Here is an 18,421-nt window from a genome sequence, read left to right as displayed (position 1 = left end):
GCGAGGCATTCGTCTTGCGGGGCACCACTGTAGGAGGATGGATGGAAGCTAACAGATTGAGGTTGAATCCTGACAAGACAGAAGTACTGGTTTTGGGGGGACGGGGTGGGCGGGGGTGGGGGACTCCCTGGTCCTGAATGGGGTCACTGTGCCCCTGAAGGACCAGGTGCGCAGCCTGGGAGTCATTTTGGTCTCACAGCTGTCCATGGAGGCGCAGGTTAATTCTGTGTCCAGGGCAGCTGTCTACCAGCTCCACCTGGTACGCAGGCTGAGACCCTCCCTGCCCGCTGACTGTCTCACCAGAGTGGTGCATGCTCTAGTTATCTCCCACTTGGACTACTGCAATGCGCTCTACATGGGGCTACCTTTTAAGGTGACCCGGAAACTGCAATTAATCCAGAATGCAGCAGCTAGACTGGTGACTGGGAGTGGCCACTGGGACCACATAACACCAGTCCTGAGAGATCTGCATTGGCTCCCAGTACGTTTCCGAGCACAATTCAAAGTGTTGGTGCTGACTTTTAAAGTCCTAAATGGCCTCGGTCCTGTATACCTGATGGAGCGTCTCCACCCCCATCGTTCTGCCCGGACACTGAGGTCCAGCGTCGAGGGCCTTCTGGCGATTCCCTCACTGTGAGAAGCAAAGCTACAGGGAACCAGGCAGAGGGCCTTCTCGGTAGTGGCACCCACCCTGCGGAACACCCTCCCATCAGATGTCAAGGAAATAAGCAGCTATCTTATTTTTAAAAGATATCTGAAGGGAAGTTTTTAATATTTAATGCCGTATTGTTCTTAACACTCAATTGGGAGCTGCCCAGAGTGGCTGAGGAAACTCAGAAAGATGGGCGGGGTATAAATATATTATTATTATTATTATTATTATTATTATTATTATTATTATTATTATTATTATTATTCTGCCTGGGAGGGATCCTCTAGTGAGAGGCTAAAGGGGAAGGGCGGGGACAGTGGTCAGTTTCAAAACGTCTCCATCTGCACTGAGACCAGCCACAGGAGCTCTGCTGTGTTGTTAGTTTCTGTTATGCAAAAGCTAATTGCATTCCGTGCCTCCGGTGCCTCCCTGCCCTGTGGTCAACCTGGGCTCGCTTGACAGCTCCTTGACAAATTGCTGAAACTCTGACAGTAATCCTCTTCTAATGCTATCGTGGTTGGTGGGCATCACTGCCTCCGGTGAGAGAAATACTGAGCGATACTGAGCTAATATGCTCCTATGGCTCTTCCTAAGTTCTCAAAATATGCCCCCTCCAGGCACCCCCTCTTACTGCTATGCCAGCCTCTCAGTGCTGGAAGCTTCTCTGGCCCCTCTCTCTCTCACACACACCCCACTTTATCCCCTCCTGCTTACCTCTCCTTTGGGGGTGGTGACTGCCGTCCTGCGGGGGTCGATGTCCTCATTGATACTGGACAGGAAGTTCTGAGAGATACGGAGGGCATCTTGGAGCAGTGGGTAGTCGGGGTGGTCAGAAGGAGTGTGCTTCAGCAGATCCTAGTGCAGCAGGAGAAGAATGGACCTTGAGATTTTACAGGTGTGTTGTTTCTTAATTATTTTTTTTTTAATGCATTATGGGACTTTCCAGAAAGTGAGCCATGTTAGATTTTATGGTGCTATAAGAGTCTTTGAGCTGGCTTTGCTCCCGCTGAGTAACACATCTTAAAATGGCAAGATTCAAAAGCCAGTGGGGAAGACATGTTGGCCTTCCAGGACATGTTTGTTTGTTTAAAACATGGGTAGGTAAACTAAGGCCCAGGGGCTAGATCCGGCCCAATCGCCTTCTTAATCCAGCCTGCAGGCGGTCTGGGAATCAGCGTGAGTAGAATGTGTGCTTTTATTTAAAATGCACCTCTCTGGGTTATTTGTGGGGCATAGGGATTTGTTCATTTATCCCCCAAAAAATATAGTCCGGCCCCCCACAAGGTCTGAGGGACAGTGGACCGGCCCCCTACTGAAAAAGTTTGCTGACCCCTGGTTTAAAAGAAAAGAAGAAAGGTGACTTAAGAGAGGACACCCTTTTAATGACTTAAAGTGGCCTTTTTTAACTTTGCAGTGTAAAACCACTGAATTACTATTTCTCAAGAGGTTTAATGCTATCATTTATGGACAGGATCAGGACAAAGGTGTTGCTGGGGTTTTTTTTAAATCACACGGTCCCTTCCAACTCTGCAATTCTGTGACTCTACTATGACAAGTGTTAACTGTCTGACCAATGCCACAATGTCTATGTTATTAAAAACTGTTTTACAAACTGCCACAGTTAGTTAGGTACATTATCAGTGTCCGCACTTCTGCATTTAATTTTGCTCTGATTTCATCTGGAAAGAACCCAGGAAAAACAGGCTAATACGGACTATGCATGTTCTGTAGCCACAGAACACCAAATATCTGTTGGTGTGGTGTTGGTGGGGGTATAAAAAATGGGGAGGGGGGAAAGGAATGGCATATTCGGTTAAAGGGCACAGCTGGCACCTGGAGCTGGCAAAACATTGCTCTATACTGCAACATTTTGTTGTGGGTTCCATTTGAATAGGGTCTATTCTGGGACTACACCTTGAGATGGTAGTTGTTTTTATTAAAAAAATATTTTTTGCAAGGATTAAATATGGGCAGGTTTTGATCATAGCAAAGAGGCAAATGGATTCCTTGGTTTTGTAGAAATTGCTCTCTTACATACGCATAAGTGAGACCGGCTGAATTTTGGAGCACTGGCGTGTGATGGCAACAGGTGAAAAGCAAAAGCTATACTTACGTGTAATACAAGAGTGCTCCGGGTCACTCGATTTATAGGTTTGTACAGCAGCGCTATAAGCAACGAAAAGAGAGACAGGTAAGCCGGTGAGTGCCACACAAAATAGCCACTGTATCCACAATGTGCATCAGCCACATGTAGGGCACTGCCCCACCAGTCTGCCCTCAGCCAGCCCCCAACTGCCCTGCCTTTTTACACTCAACCAGCCCACTGAGTGGCCCTGCCTGTCAACTTCCTCCTCCTCCTCCTCTATCTCAGCGCTGCTTCTTGTAGAACTCAGCTGTGTGGGGGATTCCCCTCAGAGAAAGGCAGGGTTCAAATTTATTAAATAAATGAAAAACCTGGTCTATTCTGATATGAGACATTGGAAATAGCCCTTCTTTGTGTGCCTCCAACACAAGAGGTCCAGAGGGTGGCAACATGAGAACGGGGCCTTTTCTGTGGTGGCTCCCCATTTGCAGAATGCTCTCCCCAGGGAGGCTCGTCTGGCACCTTCATTATATACCTTTAGGCACCAGGCAAAAGCGTTCCTCTTCAACCAGGCCTTGGGCTGATTGACATCCTTTTAAATGTGTTGTGGGGGGGCGAGGTTATTGGGTTGTCTTTGTTTTTATTTATGTATTTGCAAATTTTTATGCTGTGAACTGCTCTGAGATCTAAAGGTATAGGGTGATAAACTAACAACAACAACAACAACATTGCTGCCTGTGGCTTCAATGTTTTGTTATTCCTGTTTCACTTCTCACCTCTGTGATCAGACTGATTTGGGATTGCTACAAAACCACATAAAGCACATGCCACCTGTCTACAAACGGAAGGGCCTTCTTGTTAGTGGCACCCTCCCTGTGGAACGCCCTCCCACTAGATGTCAAGGAAATAAAAAACTACCTGACATTTAGAAGACATCTGAAGGCAGCCCTGTTTAGGGAAGCTTTTAATGTTTGATGTTTTATTGTGTTTTTCATATCCTGTTGGAAGCCAACCAGAGTGGCTGCGGAGGCCCGGCCAGATGGGTGGGATATAAGTAACAAATTATTATTAATTATTATTATTATTATTATTATTCCCACTGGATATTTGCTGAACTACAACTCCCATCCTCCCTCACCATTGGTTGTGCTGAGTGAGGGCTGATGGGATCTGGAGTCCAAAACATGTGGAGGAGACCAACTGATAGGCCAAAAGCAAACATGGCGCTGGCAGCCATTTTGCCTCTTCACGTGCCCCTCACAAATAAAGGGAGCTGAACTCCACCACACCCATAACCATCTCTGGCCTAACCTTGCCTTGCCCCGTCACACACGTCAAGGTGTGTCTTTGTGTGTGAGAGAGAAGAAGAAGAGTTTGGATTTGCTATCCCGCTTTATCACTCCCCTTCAGGAGTCTCAAAGCGGCTAACGTTCTCCTTTCCCTTCCTCCCCCACAACAAACACTCTGTGAGGTGAGCGGGGCTGAGAGACTTCAGAGAAGTGTGACTGGCCCAAGGTCACCCAGCAGCTGCAGGTGGAGGAGCGGGGAATCGAACCCGGTTCCCCAGATTACAGTGGTGCCTCGCAAGACGAAAAGAATCCGTTCTGTGATTCCCTTCGTCTAGCGGTTTTTTTGTCTTGCGAAGCAAGCCCTTTGACGGATTAGAGGATTAGCACTATTAGCGGCTTTTAGTGGCTTATCAGCTTATCGGATCAGCTGATAAGTGGCTTAGAAAAAGGGGGGGGAAACCCCCGCAGGAACTCGCAAGACATTTTCGTCTTGCGAAGCAAGCCCATAGGAGATTCGTTTTGCGAAGCACCTCCAAAACGGAAAACCCTTTCGTCTAGCGGGTTTTCCGTCTTGCGAGGCATTCGTCTTGCGGGGCACCACTGTATGAGACTACCGCTCTTAACCACTACACCACACTGGTTCTTCCAAACTAAGTCCCTTCCGCTTCATATGTGAAGAGGACAGGCTCTGAACAAACATGGCCGCCCTACCATTTTGGGACGTGGGGCTGTAGCCAACGTCCATTGCCCTCAGAGCAGGCCCACTGAAACGAATGGACGTGACTAGCAAAGCCCCATTCATTTCAACGGGTCTACTCCAAGTAACAGTTAGCTGGACAAAACCCAGCTAGGGAAGGGGGCAGACCCAGAGCAAACATGGCCGCCCAACCACACCTCTGGTTTAAACAGAGGCAAAAGGGGAATGCATGTCAGTGCCACAGAGATGGGGCACAGGGTTAGGGGACATGCTGAAGGATTGGAAGCCAGGCTGTCCAGTTGAGAGCCAGGCCAGAACCATGTTTAACCTCTAAAAGCCATTTTTCTGTTGCAAAAGCCATTTCTCTGTTGCAGCTAAAACTATTCTTCTCTCTCTTGCTTTGCAAACAGCAAGCGTTACAAACAGCAAGTAGGTCACAGTTAAGATGTCTGCAGGTGCAGGAAGCTTGTGGTTGGCCAGTTTTGCCATTTCTGAGAAACGACCCCTGACAAACAGGACGTAGCTAACCAGAGAAAGAAACTGTCAAAACCACAGGACGCAGTTCCAGTAAACACCTGCTCAAGCCCAGTTCCAGGAACTGGTAAATAGGTTATAAGCCAGTAGCGCCACCTAGTGGAATAGGCAACTTGGAACCGAAAGGACACACCAATTTATTAATTGGTTGAGCTTTAATGAATATGCATCAATGACCATAGGAAATTGTCAATCATTGGCTAAAGGGGTGCCAAGGGGCTGAACTGTGCTTTGCAAGAAGGTATATGAGTTAGCTACCCCCAAGGAGGGGCGGGCATTCTTCATTTTCCTGAATGCACCCTATTTGCTTTTTGTCTGACAAAAATCCAAATAAAAAAAACTTTTTCTTTAAGAAACTTTGCTGCCTGATTTTTTCATTCCTGGTCTGTATTTCTGAAGTCCCTTTCATTTCTGGTGCCAAAAGTGACTCGGATCAGAAGGACTTTAAGTGTCCTCAGAGACCAGGAGGCAGCTCCCTTGCCCTCTGGGCAGTGACGGCGGAGGGCCAACAGACCTCCTGGCTTCCAGGTGCACACCGAACCTTTTCTTCGGAGGGGGACAGAAGGCAACTTGACCCTCTTGCTGTATCCTGGGACAGAGGACAACGGATTTGAAGAGCAGAGGTTGGGAGGACAGGGCTGAGAACAGCCGGCTGGGGTGAGTACATGGCAACAAGCCCTGAGGGGATAGGAAATCCTCCTTTTAATTAAGGAGAAGGGAGGTTCTGATCAAATCTCCAGCGTGGATAGTGGCATTAAGGAGAAGGGTTGACCCCTGAGAACCACCCACGCTTTAGTATTAGGAAGGAGAGAAAAAGGGGGGCACAGGGTGGTTATTGTGTCGTACAACCGTCCACCGAAAGAGGCACTTTGTGCATGTATGTGTGTTACCCCGGGGCATTCCCCTGGGGTCGTAGCAACAAGTACTCCGTTTCCCAGTCGGGCGACCGCACCTGGGCGAGAAAAGTTGCGAAATGAATGTGTGAGTGTTTGATGTGGGGACGCTGTACAGGGCCATACTGAAAATGGGAGGGGGGAGGCTCGAAAGGCTTGAAAGGTCCAGTAATTCCCCTTCAATGCATGTTAAACAACTTCAAGAAAGGATTCAGCGGAGACTATGGCATAGACCAGGGGGGGACATCCTGACCAGATCCCCTATATAGACAACTGGCTGAAGGTTGTAGATGACAACCCCCCCCCCCCCGGTTGAAGAAATGCAGGACTGAACATTGCAAAGTCACTCCCTCATGTCAGGTTTTGGAGAGGGAAGATGTCCAAAAGAAGTGCAGTGTTTATGGAGAAGAGTGTACAGAACAGTAAGCAGTTATTACTGCATTAACAGAGGAAAATAAACTTTCAAAAAAGACCATGAAACAGGATGCTGCTATAGAATTAATGTAACAGGATCTTGAGCAGACAAATGAAGGACTTAATAGATTAAACACAAGTCATTTAGAAGAGAGGTCTCAACTAATTCAAGACCTCCAGAGGCATGGAAGAGAATTTGACAACCTCAGAGAGGTTTTAGTTGAGAAAGACAAAGAAATTTCTGCTATTATTTCAAATACAAATGTGTATTCTGAGAAGATTAATATTCTGAAATGTCAGATCAAATGCAAAGAGTATGAAATGCAAGACAGGGAAATTGCTGAAAGATGTACAAAGCAAAGGTGTGAACAGTGGAGGCAGAAAGCTTTCAGAACTTTCTGAACAGTTAAGTGCAATAAAATCAGAACTGGCTGAGGGAAAAATTGAAAACGCTAGTAAAACAAAAGAGAATGAAGAATTTGTTAGGCAAAACAAAGAGACTAGCCAAACAGTTAAAGATCTTCATTCTGCAATCAATACTTGTGATGTAACTTAAAACAACAAACTCATGGAGTGTGAGTCACAAATTAAATTGCTTAAAGAACAAATAAGTAAATCAGCTAAAAATTGCAAGAAACAGAAATAGAATGTAAGGAGGGAACAGACCATCTTAAATCCCAGGTTGATGAACATATCTCTGTAAAGGAGAAATTGAACAAGTTACTAAAATTAAAAGAAATACAAAGAACAAAGTTTTGTGAATGAGCTGAAATCAGTGAAAGATTCACACAACCAGCTCACTTTACAAAATGCAAAAGAAGGGATGAAGATTTAGCTAATTTATCCAGACAACTTGCTGAACATACTGACCATCTAGAAATTGTCAGAAGGTCACTGCAAGGAAAGGCAGAGATTGTGATATCCCTAAAAGACAAGCTTAAAGTTGTGGAGCAGCAGGCTTTTGCAAAATCGGGATCCTAGGCTTCAGTATTTTAGCAAAACCTCTAAATGAGAGTACCAGAGGAAGAGAAAGAGACCCCTTTGAGTGGGGACCGGCCCAACAAGAAGCCTTTGAGACTATCAAGCAATTAGATTCCGCAGTGAAAGGCTGGCCACCCTGTCTGTGGGCTGTCACTGCCACCGTCACACTAGTGGAAGAAGCAGGCAAGTTCATGTTTGGCCAGGAGATGCATGTGAATGTGCCCCATTCGGTTCTCACCCTTATGGAATATAAGGACTATACAGGCTGAAACAGGCTTTGCCCAACCCATTGAGAAGTCTGCAGGCGCAGTGGAAGCTTGTGAAGCAGACGTGCCTGATGTTCTAGAGAGACCAAAGGGTCCTAGCCATTTTAAGGGCCAGCCTTGATTCTTGGCTGTTGCCAATACTCCAAGGGAAGAAGCCCTGGGTCGCGTGGCAGGAACTGAAGACAGCATGTCAGGCCACAGTGGCAGCCAGACCAGAAGGGGCTGTGGGACGCCCAGAAAGCCCAGAGGGGGCTAGAGGATGGCCAGAAAAAGTACCAAGCCCAGAGGGGGCTTAGGCTGTTTCGGGAAGCTGTTTCTACGCTTCAATAGATCTGTGTGATGGACTGTGGGCTGGAAAGAGGCTGAGATATGGGAAGAGGAAAGCAGTTACAAGTTGTTCCTCAGGCAGCAGAGCACCCAGAAGTGGGGGTGCAAGCCAGGCAAGCCGTTCCAAGAGTTCTAAGAAAGCCAAAGTCTCCAAGAGTTGTTTGTGCTCTGAGGCGAAGTCCAACAGCAAAAGGCATTGCCCTGCAATTGGCAGCTGGATGCAAGGCTAACGTCCAGAAGTTGAGACGTTACTGGAAGCAGCATGGGGTCCCGAAGAGATTGCCGTGATGCACTGCAAAGGCCATCGGAGAGGCCAAGACATGGTCACTAGGGGCAACCGGAAGGCAGACAACGCAGCTCGTGAAGCAGCTTTGAAACCTCCACCAGCACTCAACGCAGCCCTCATCCCACAACTCACTCCAGACGATGTGGAACCACGCTACACACCGGAGGAACAACAGTGGGCACGCCAGGAAGGAGCAACACTCCAGGAGGGATGGTTCCGTCTACCAGACAACCGTGTTTTTGTGCCCCAGCATCTAGCCAGCGTGATTGTAAAGAACTACCACGAGTCTACTCACGTAGGAAGCCCAGCTGCTAAAGCACACCTTGGGAGAATACTCTACATCCCCAACCTATCCCAACTAATTGCTGCTATCTCCCAAAAGTGTGTCCTGTGCGCCAAGAGCAACCCTAGGCAAGGCCACCTTCCCCCACCGGGTGTACAACACGTGACCTTCACCCCTATGGAAAGCCTGATTGTGGACTTCACTGAACTGCCTCCAGTTAGGGGCATCAAATACCTGCTTGCGTTTGTCTGCACCCTGACGGGTTGGACAGTGGCCTCCCCAGAAGTATTGGCAGTGACAATGGCCCTGCCTCCATTGATGAAGTTGTGCAAGAAGTGTGCAAGGCGCTGCAGATAAACTGAAGGCTACACGCAGCCTACAGACCCTAGAGTTTGGGAAAACCTGAACTTATGAATCGCACCTTGAAGACCCACTTGGCCAAGCTGACCCAGGAGACGGGACTACACTGGATAGATGTCCTGCCCATTACCTTGTTTCAGATTCGGAGCGCTCCAACCAAGAGACTGAGACTATCACCCTTTGAACTTTTGTATGGCAGACCACCCGCTTTTGTCCGAGACATCCCCGCCAGTTTGGGGCGGGTGGGAGATCACATCACTCAGGAACAAGTGCAATTCCTGTCCCCGTGTGTGTTTGCTTCCCTTTCCAGGTACTACCTCGAGCCTACACCGTGCAGTCTCGCTGAGCCGGTACACCAGTTCCAGCCGGGTGACAGCGTGGAAGCGCAACCCCCTCATCCCCAAGTGGCGAGACCCGTATACCGTCCTCCTCTCCATCCCAACTGCGGTGAGAATAGCTGACGTGATTCCCTGGGTGCATCACACGCGTCTGATCATCACCTTGTGTCTGACGCTACCGGAAACGCGTTAGGCCACGGGCAACTAGATCCTGCGACTGATCATCACAAGGACTTTCACAAGGACTTTCCCCTTTTCTCTATTATGTTCTGTATTGATTTGCTCTATGTCCTATTGTCCTGACCCCACTGAGCCATACCGACCCTATTGGCCTGCGGACCTCTGCTATGACTGGTTCGTCTTGCCAGTGGTAAGAAATGGCGTGCTCATTGGCTATTGGGAACAGGGGTTTGATGAGGTTGCCGTATTGAAACATCCCACTACCCCACTGTGGCTTTTCTTCCACACCACTGTCCAGTGCACATGTGTACTATTCCTACGGGAAGTTGCAGAGACGGTCGAAATCTATCGAGTTCTGGACCGCTCTTGCTGTTGTGGGGGGGTAACCAACTGTCACTTGGGGGGGTAGAGCACTGTACCAACCCCATCTGGTAGACCAGGTCCTAATCTTAATCCAGGTGTTGCATGGGACGGAGCCTATCTTAATGCAAATATTGCAGGGGAGGGAGCCTGAACCAGGTGCGCATTGAAATTGCTGAACAAGTGCCAGTAAATCCTGCAGCCCCACCTGTGGTTGTCGTGGTGGCTCGAGCCTGCCAAAAATCCCAGAATACTGCCTGAACTACTGGGCCTGGTAACTCCACATCTAATACCCTTGAATGTGGTAGGGTATTCTTGTGGCTGCATAAGGGTTGCCACCCCAGGCTTCAGCCTCCATAGGCCCTGGTCAGAGACCACGTAGGTGACCTCCACCCAGTAGGACCAGCCTTTGAACTTTACAGAGTCTATTGCCATCCCTATAGCTCCCGAGGCCTAGCAGTGTATCAGTGTCAGGCGGCCACTTTTCCCTGTGTAGAGTGGGAACGTTTTGTGTGTAGATGCTGTTCACGCCTCCGTAGGGCCAGGAGTTAGAGGCCCACATGACCTAGCCTTCGTGGGCCCCCATCCCTTTGGCCTGTGGTATTTCTATGTTGGTGGTACAGTTCTTTGTTCTGGGCCACCGAACATTCCTCGAATCAGGATGTGGATCATACCCTGCCTCCTGATGGTTCTCACCTCTCAAATGGCCACAGGGTGGAAGGAAAACACCTTCCTGAACATGACCACGGCTGTGGCCAAGAGCCTGAACAGGTCTGAGTGTTGGGTATTTGAAGACTTGACAGGGTCATAGAGGGAGGCCCGTGTATCCACAGAAGTGTACATTTCCTGGCTCTCTATGATATTGTACCTATAGGTCCATCAAGCGAAAATGGAGAACCGTACCGGTCACAGCATTTTCGTGATGGAAAGAGGGGAATGAAGGATTGGAAGCCAGGCTGTCCAGTTGAGAGCCAGGCCAGAACCATGTTTAACCTCTAAAAGCCATTTTTCTGTTGCAAAAGCCATTTCTCTGTTGCAGCTAAAACTATTCTTCTCTCTCTTGCTTTGCAAACAGCAAGCGTTATAAACAGCAAGTAGGTCACAGTTAAGATGTCTGCAGGTGCAGGAAGCTTGTGGTTGGCCAGTTTTGCCATTTCTGAGAAACGACCCCTGACAAACAGGACGTAGCTAACCAGAGAAAGAAACTGTCAAAACCACAGGACGCAGTTCCAGTAAACACCTGCTCAAGCCCAGTTCCAGGAACTGGTAAATAGGTTATAAGCCAGTAGCGCCACCTAGTGGAATAGGCAACTTGGAACCGAAAGGACACACCAATTTATTAATTGGTTGAGCTTTAATGAATATGCATCAATGACCATAGGAAATTGTCAATCATTGGCTAAAGGGGTGCCAAGGGGCTGAACTGTGCTTTGCAAGAAGGTATATGAGTTAGCTACCCCCAAGGAGGGGCGGGCATTCTTCATTTTCCTGAATGCACCCTATTTGCTTTTTGTCTGACAAAAATCCAAATAAAAAAAACTTTTTCTTTAAGAAACTTTGCTGCCTGATTTTTTCATTCCTGGTCTGTATTTCTGAAGTCCCTTTCATTTCGGCCTTCCAAATCTGGTGGGCCTCCAACTTCCATCAGCCCTGGCCAGGGATGATGGGAGCTGGAGCCCCACAGATGTTTCCCACTCTGCTCCAGGCCCACATCTATTGACTAACCACCCCAAAAAATCTATTGGCATTCTCTGAAACCCAGCCCAGTCAACAGAGCCTAACAGAGGGTGGCCCCAAAGTTTCTATCTTTTCCTTTTCCTTTTCCCAATGGGAAATGGGTGGAATAATGAGTTTTCCCATTATATAACAGAAGGAAGGGAAGTGGGGGTTGGTGCTGTGAACCGCCCCGCCAAGATCTTCGGATGAAGGGCTGTATACAAATTTAAGTAAGAAATAAAATAAACAGCGTCAAAACAGAGATGAAAAGAAAGAAAAACAGGCAGAACCTCAAAAACAAAGTTTGTACACCAGACCACACCAGCTGTCTCCCACAAAAAAAATAAAAATATTCTGCATTTTTGCAGAGCTCCCGAGGCTTCATCTCTTGCTCTCTGTCACACACCCCTTCTCACCGCAAGTGTGAGCAAGAAGAGGGGAAAGTATGATCTTTAATACTATCTGGGTGGGTGTGCCCAAGCAGTTGAAACTAACGTCAGATTCTGAAATAAATACTGTACAGGCACAGGGAGTTTCCTCAGACTTCTACTTGGGTTACGGAAGCATGGTTTTAAAAAAAACATTTTGGAAGAATGACACAGATCAAGCGGTTTTGCACGCTCACACAGTGGCTAAGTGCTTGGAAAACTATTGTTTCATTTCACCTCCTTGAATTCCACATTACATCATCCTTTTTTTTAAAAAAAAAAGACAAGTGCCAAGGACACAGCTTAAAGAGAGCTTTCCCGGCTGAATCCCAAAACTCTCGTGTCTCTCTGGGACGCCTCCTTGAGGATGGCCCACAGAATTTAGGTGCCCGGGGCAAAATGGCACATGCGGAACTCATAGCAATTAAAAAATACACACACACAAACCCCAAACCCAGTGCTGCCATTAAGCTATAAAACTGACAATTTGCTGCCCTCTAGCGGTGCAGCAAAACCTGCCACCCGAGTCAAGAATTAAGGCAGGCGGAGGCTGAGCATTCATCTCCCTGAAATGTTTGTGCGCTTGGCTCCAGTCCAGCCCAGACGCACATTGTGGATTTCCCCCTTTCCCCGCTCAAAGCCACTTCCCCAAGCTGAAGGGAACAGGCAGGGTCTCGTTCTGAAACGGACACAAATAGGGAAATTCATCCTTGCCCCCTCACAAAGCAGAGTGCCCAATCCCCACAACCCAACCACCCGTGCCCATGCCAACCCAACAGGGGCATCTCTTAAGGAAGCGCCCCACCCCAAAGGGAACGGGTGCAACAGATCCCCATTTCAATGGGACACATTTGCGTATAGGAGCGGTGACAGAATTTATATCGCCTTTAGTAACAAGGGGCAGGTAAAACGCTGTTCCTCCTCCACCTCCACCCCCCTCCGTGGTGGTTAAAAGGAAATTGACAATTTGACACCCCCAAATCAGTCACTTTGGATAACACCCCTGAAAAGCAAGAAGTAAAAACCCATGTTGAAAAGAGTCCTAGGAAATGCCCAAAATTGGGGTCCAGCACCCCAATAAAGATGGCCATGATGAAAAATAGTGGTTGCCAACACAGCCCCCCTGCTCGTCACCATGGTTACAAGGCCTGGAAGGGAGGGGGAGCAAACATTTAGGGGGCAATTGCGGGAGGTCAATACCCCACTTCCCTCGGGCAGCTAGTGAATGGGGGCAAAGATGAAGCAAATGTGAGGTGGTTTGGGGGAGTCAGTGGGTGGGAGGGATGCAGAAAATGGGACAGGTGTGTTTCCACCCCCAGCCACCTTTTGTTACAGGTTCCAGGGAGAATTCTGCATTCAGAGGTCACAAAGACACACGTCAATTGAAGTTGCGCCCTAACGGGACCAGGCAGAAACTGGGGCAAATAGTGACAGAGTAGCAGTGGAAGACCCCCCAAAAAACCCACCTGTCATAGGGACTCAATATTTCCTTGGGTGTTGGTCCCTTGGTTCCCACTAAATGGGGGGGAACACCTAGCGACAGAGAATAGCCCAGCCCTCGGATTGCTTAGGAACAAAGAAATCACCAAGTTGGCACTCCCAAGCGGAGCAGAAAAAAGAGAAATGTGGAAAAGTGGGGGGGGGAGGTTTCTGAGTCGTGCTAAGACCCCTCCACACTTCCCCGGCACCCAGACCGGTGAGGACAAAGGCTTGGTTGCTGGAGGGGCATTTGTGGAGACAAAGAGAGCAGCGAGAGAGAGAATCCTTACAAGCCACCCCGAGAGAGGACCCCAGACCCGAGCGAGCGACACCGTCCCTGCCCTGCCCACCACCTGCTCTTTTTTAAAAATGGGGGAGGGGGATGGAGATGGATGGAAAGGAGACCCCCACCGTAGGTGCAGTTACAGCAAAAGCGGATGATGAGCAGAATCTCCATGGCACCCTCCTTGCGGCATGGCTAGCACCCGGCTCCATCGGTGGCGGTCCGCTGGCTGTCGGTGAAAAGAGCTCCAAAGCCAGCCGGTAGTTGTCGGGGAGGGAGGAGGAGGAGGAGGAGGAGGGAAGGGGGCGTGAGGGGCTGGAAGACGCTGCCAGCATTGTAAAAAGGTGCAGACCCCTCCTCTCAGCCCCCTTGCCTCCCGCCTCTCCCCATAAGAGCACAAAGGGATCCGTATCTCCAATATGCACACACAGCATTGGATAGTATCTGTCCTTTGATGGGCTCAGGGGATGGTGGGGTGGGTTTTTTGGAGAGTCAGACAAAAGAGCATGCCACATAATTTAAACGCTCGCTCACACACACCTACAAAAATATATGCATGCAATAAAATCGATACCTTCCATGGTAACGGAGGTGTGGCTCTCTTTTGAATCCTTTGGGCCCTTGACTTTCAGCTCCTGCCGAGAGGGGAAAGAACCGTTATAGGCCACCTTTAGGGCCATTCTGCAAACATCTTACCCAGGAGTAAATCTCATGGAGTTCAATGGGACTTGGTCCCCTGTGAGTGTTGCATCCTCGGGGTTGCAGAGTAGACCCCCTGGGATTAATGAGCCTACATTAGCCATGCCCATTAATTTCAGTGAGTAGGTTTTGTACCGGAGGCAGCCCCCATCACCCAAGGTTTCTAAAATCTGGTCTCTTTTCCTCTTCTAAATTCCCAAGGATTGCACCCTTTGTATGCCAAAAATTATAACCTTTTTTAAAAAAAGGGAACGAGAGTGCCTCTGAGGGTGTGCAGAGAGGACCCTGGCCAGCAAGCTGAGGTCATACACAGGCACACCGTTCTACTCCCCTGAGTTATATCCAACTAAATTCTATGCAGAGACCCTATGCAGAGAAGAACTAGAATTAGGGGAGTTACGTTAAGTCACATATCTCTGAGTAAGACCAAGATTGGCTATAAGCCAAAGGATTTGGAGAGAAAGGGTTGATTTAAAAGAGGGGCACAATTTCTGAAGTTTGTTGAGCCCAAAAGAAAGTAATTTCAGTGGTGGTGGTGGTGGGGTCATTAATAGAGTGCAGAGAGAGAACAAAGAATTGACTCCATTGACTTCCAGAGACCCCCTGCCTCATTTAAACTCAGAAGACACCTGTTTTAGATGTACTCCGCACAGCAATTTCTACACACAAAAAGAACCATTTGAGTAGCTTTTAAAATGACCAGATATGGACAAAAAGGTTCCTAGAAAAATGCATTTCTTGGCTGGCCTCCTCACTCACGCTGCCCAACATCACAAGCATCAGATCAGAAGAAATAGTCCCCTTTTCAGCCCAGCCGCTGCCACCCACAAATCACAGAAATCAAAGAATTGTAGAGTTGGAAGGAACCACGAGGGTCATCTAGTTCAACCCCCTGCGAAGCAGGAATCTTCTGCCCCACATGGGGCTCAAACCCACAACCCCCAGCTGCTCCACCAACTGAGCTATACCAGTTTCACAAGCTAACTCTTGGAAGTGGGGCTGGTGGTAAGACTGTGACTGCTCAAGGAGGTTCCATTTGTCAATCATGTCACAATTTTGCCCCCCTAAACACCAACAGAGACCCTTGTCTCTGCTTGGGAAGTAAATCCAAATTCTTCACAATGCCTGGGGGATCTTGGGATTAGAATAAATTATGCCAGCAAAGACATGGTATAAAGTGGAGAAAGATGTCTGGGGCAGTGATGAAATTTTGGAGCCCTCCTTTCACACCAACCCCCAGCAAGAGAAAGTAGAACTGGGATCCAACAGTAGGGAGGCAGGCTTGCATTGCATTTTTCAAAATACACAATTCTGTTTACTGCACAGTAATAAGGAAGAGATCAGCAAATCCTTTGTATAGCAAAGGGATTTGTAAGCTGCCCTACTTTGTAGACTCCTCAGGGCAAAGACTTTTCTCTTTCTGGAGCAGGAAGGGGAGGCTATATTACTCTATAAAAAATCTCATTAGGCAAACTAGGGTGTGTGTGTGTGTGTGTGTGTGTGTGTCCATCCTGACTAACCTCACAGGGTTGTTGAGGATACAGTAAAACACACATACCAACCCACTCACAGGATTAACTCCATCTATGCCACTTTTTACCCATGTGAAGAAAAGACAAGCAAATAAACGACATTATTTTGAATCCTCACCTCTGAGATTTTCTGAAATTGGTTGTTGCTCTGGCTGCATTTTTCTGCCGTCTCCAGCGCAATTTTGTAGTTGTCCACGAAGGCCTTGTACACCCCCAGCTGGCTAGCCTATGGGGGGGGGCAAGCAGTGATATGTGTGCACAGGGAGGGAAACATTAGAAAACCATGAAATTCATTCCGTGAGGCCATAGGTCACAGCCTTCTTAAACCGTGGCACCCCCACTTTCTGATCCATATCCCCGCAGGCCCCATTTTTCCCACATGGGAAATTAAAGGGGTTCATCACAGGACTCGAGATAATCAAGGCCTCATATATTTATACCTCCCTTTCCAGAAATAGCTGAGGATCACTCCACAAACAGGTGAGATCTTTGAATGCACCCTCCCTAAATAAAAATAAAAATAGTATAATTACAGCTTGCGCAGCAATTTTCCTAAAACCCAAGACGGGAAAAGAAATCCAATTTTTGTTAAGTAACAAAGAAACATTTGCATCCACCTTTAGGCAAGGACAAATCCATCTGGAGCACAACCTTAATTTTCTAAGTGCTGCTTTGGCAGGGAGGATTTCCATTTAGTATAGGTTTGGTTGTTTTTGAAATAATCATTATATTATACAGCAACAGGGGCAGTGGGAGGGGCAGAACATTTGGTTCCACAGGCCAGATCCTTATGAGGACCTAGCCTTGCAGGCCAAATCTGAAACATGTCAATGACCTGATGCCACAATGACATTGGGAGATTGGGTGCTTTGAAGGCCCGAAGTTAGTGCTTTAAGGCACCTGAGGCTTCTGGTAGACCAAAGCCTGATTTCCACTACCAATGTAGAAGTGGAATCTTTCAGATGCCTGGATAGCTCACTTGGATACAGCGTGGTGCTGATGGTGTGATGTTTTCTCCACTTGGAACAAAACAAGACAAAAACCCACGCATTGGGCCTTTGCACACCTGCCCCATCTAATTCCAGGAATTAAACACAGAGGAAGATGCTCCTTCCCATCTCAGATTAACAGAAGCCTCATTTCTGAATTCAGACAGGACCCCCCAAAGGTACCACTGGGGATGCCTAAGAGGTAGCTGATTTTAAAAAATATTTTGTATATACCCCAAATCTGCAGCAATCCCCTCCCACGATGGTGCCTTCCCCCAATACATTAAGCTCCATGTGCTTGTTCTTGACTCAAGAACTGGGCGAACTTGTTCCCCCCCCCCCCCGCTCCACACCACCCACACAGTTTCTCCCAAACTATGATAATGTATTTAAAACTCTTTGGAGAGAACAGGCAGCGCTCAGGGCAAGGTTTCCACCCTGGAAAACTGTCTGACCTCATTTCAAGTAGTTAATAGAGCTCCTGTCTGCAAGGAGGGCTGCTTCTGGCTTCACAAAGACAAACCTCTCGCTGGCAGGCTCCACGGAAGCAAGGGGTCCATGGACCAAATTTCCACAAGCAACCCCGCTCTGGCTGATCCGTGGGCGAAGAGAACCTCAGGAAAGCCACCCTGGTTGAGGCCAAAAGCTTCCATCTCATCACTGCTGGCCAAAAGCTATGCTAGCTGGGTGTGAAGAGAAGTGGCTGGCCAAACCACATCTGGGGAGCATCATGTTGGCTACTTCTGTTCCATCTTCCGGTTCTGAGAGATCTACATTGCCTCCCAGTACGTTTCCGAGCACAATTCAAAGTGTTGGTGCTGACTTTTAAAGTCCTAAATGGCCTCGGTCCTGTATACCTGAAGGAGCATCTCCACCCCCATCGTTCAGCCCGGACACTGACGTCCAGCTCCGAGGGCCTTCTGGCGGTTCCCTCATTGCGAGAAGTAAGGTTACAGGGAACCAGACAGAGGGCCTTCTCGGTAGTGGCGCCCGCCCTGTGGAACGCCCTCCCATCAGATGTGAAGGAAATAAGTAGCTATCCTATTTTTAAAAGACATCTGAAGGCTGTTCAGGGAAGTTTTTAATATTTAACACTGTATTGTTTTTAATACTTGATTGGGAGCCACCCAGAGTGGCTGGGGAAACTCAGCCAGATGGGCGGGGTAAATAATAAATTATTATTATTATTATTATTATTATTATTATTATTATCATCATCATCATCATCATCTAGCCCATCATCCTATTCCCCCCGCGATGGCCCAAGGAGAAACCCAGAAGGAGTGCGCAGAAGCAGCAGCCCTCTCCCACTCCTTTGGTGCAAGAGGCGCATTGCTCCATTACAGCCATAG

General features: G+C 48.1%; 1 protein-coding gene across 4 annotated transcripts in view; it reads right to left on the bottom strand.

The window, feature by feature from the left end:
* ABR (ABR activator of RhoGEF and GTPase) overlaps window positions 1-18,421 on the bottom strand; it is a 132,257-nt gene that overhangs the window by 50,339 nt on the left and 63,497 nt on the right. For 3 of the 4 annotated variants that reach the window (XM_082201717.1, XM_082201718.1, XM_082201719.1), the window contains 4 exons: window positions 16,199-16,306; window positions 14,424-14,484; window positions 2,766-2,818; window positions 1,367-1,507 (listed from right to left, as the gene is read on the bottom strand). In XM_082201717.1, coding sequence (XP_082057843.1) covers window positions 1,367-1,507; window positions 2,766-2,818; window positions 14,424-14,484; window positions 16,199-16,306 — 363 coding nt within the window. Of the gene's footprint in view, window positions 1-1,366; window positions 1,508-2,765; window positions 2,819-13,977; window positions 14,039-14,423; window positions 14,485-16,198; window positions 16,307-18,421 lie in introns of those variants that run through there. The other variant, XM_082201720.1, reaches the window with a different exon arrangement.

The sequence above is a fragment of the Podarcis vaucheri genome, assembly GCF_965113315.1.
Source record: "Podarcis vaucheri genome assembly, chromosome: 15".
NCBI classification, from domain to species: Eukaryota; Metazoa; Chordata; class Lepidosauria; order Squamata; family Lacertidae; genus Podarcis; species Podarcis vaucheri.
The sequence above is the reverse complement of the archived record's forward strand: the minus strand, read 5'-3'. Positions and strand labels throughout refer to the sequence as shown.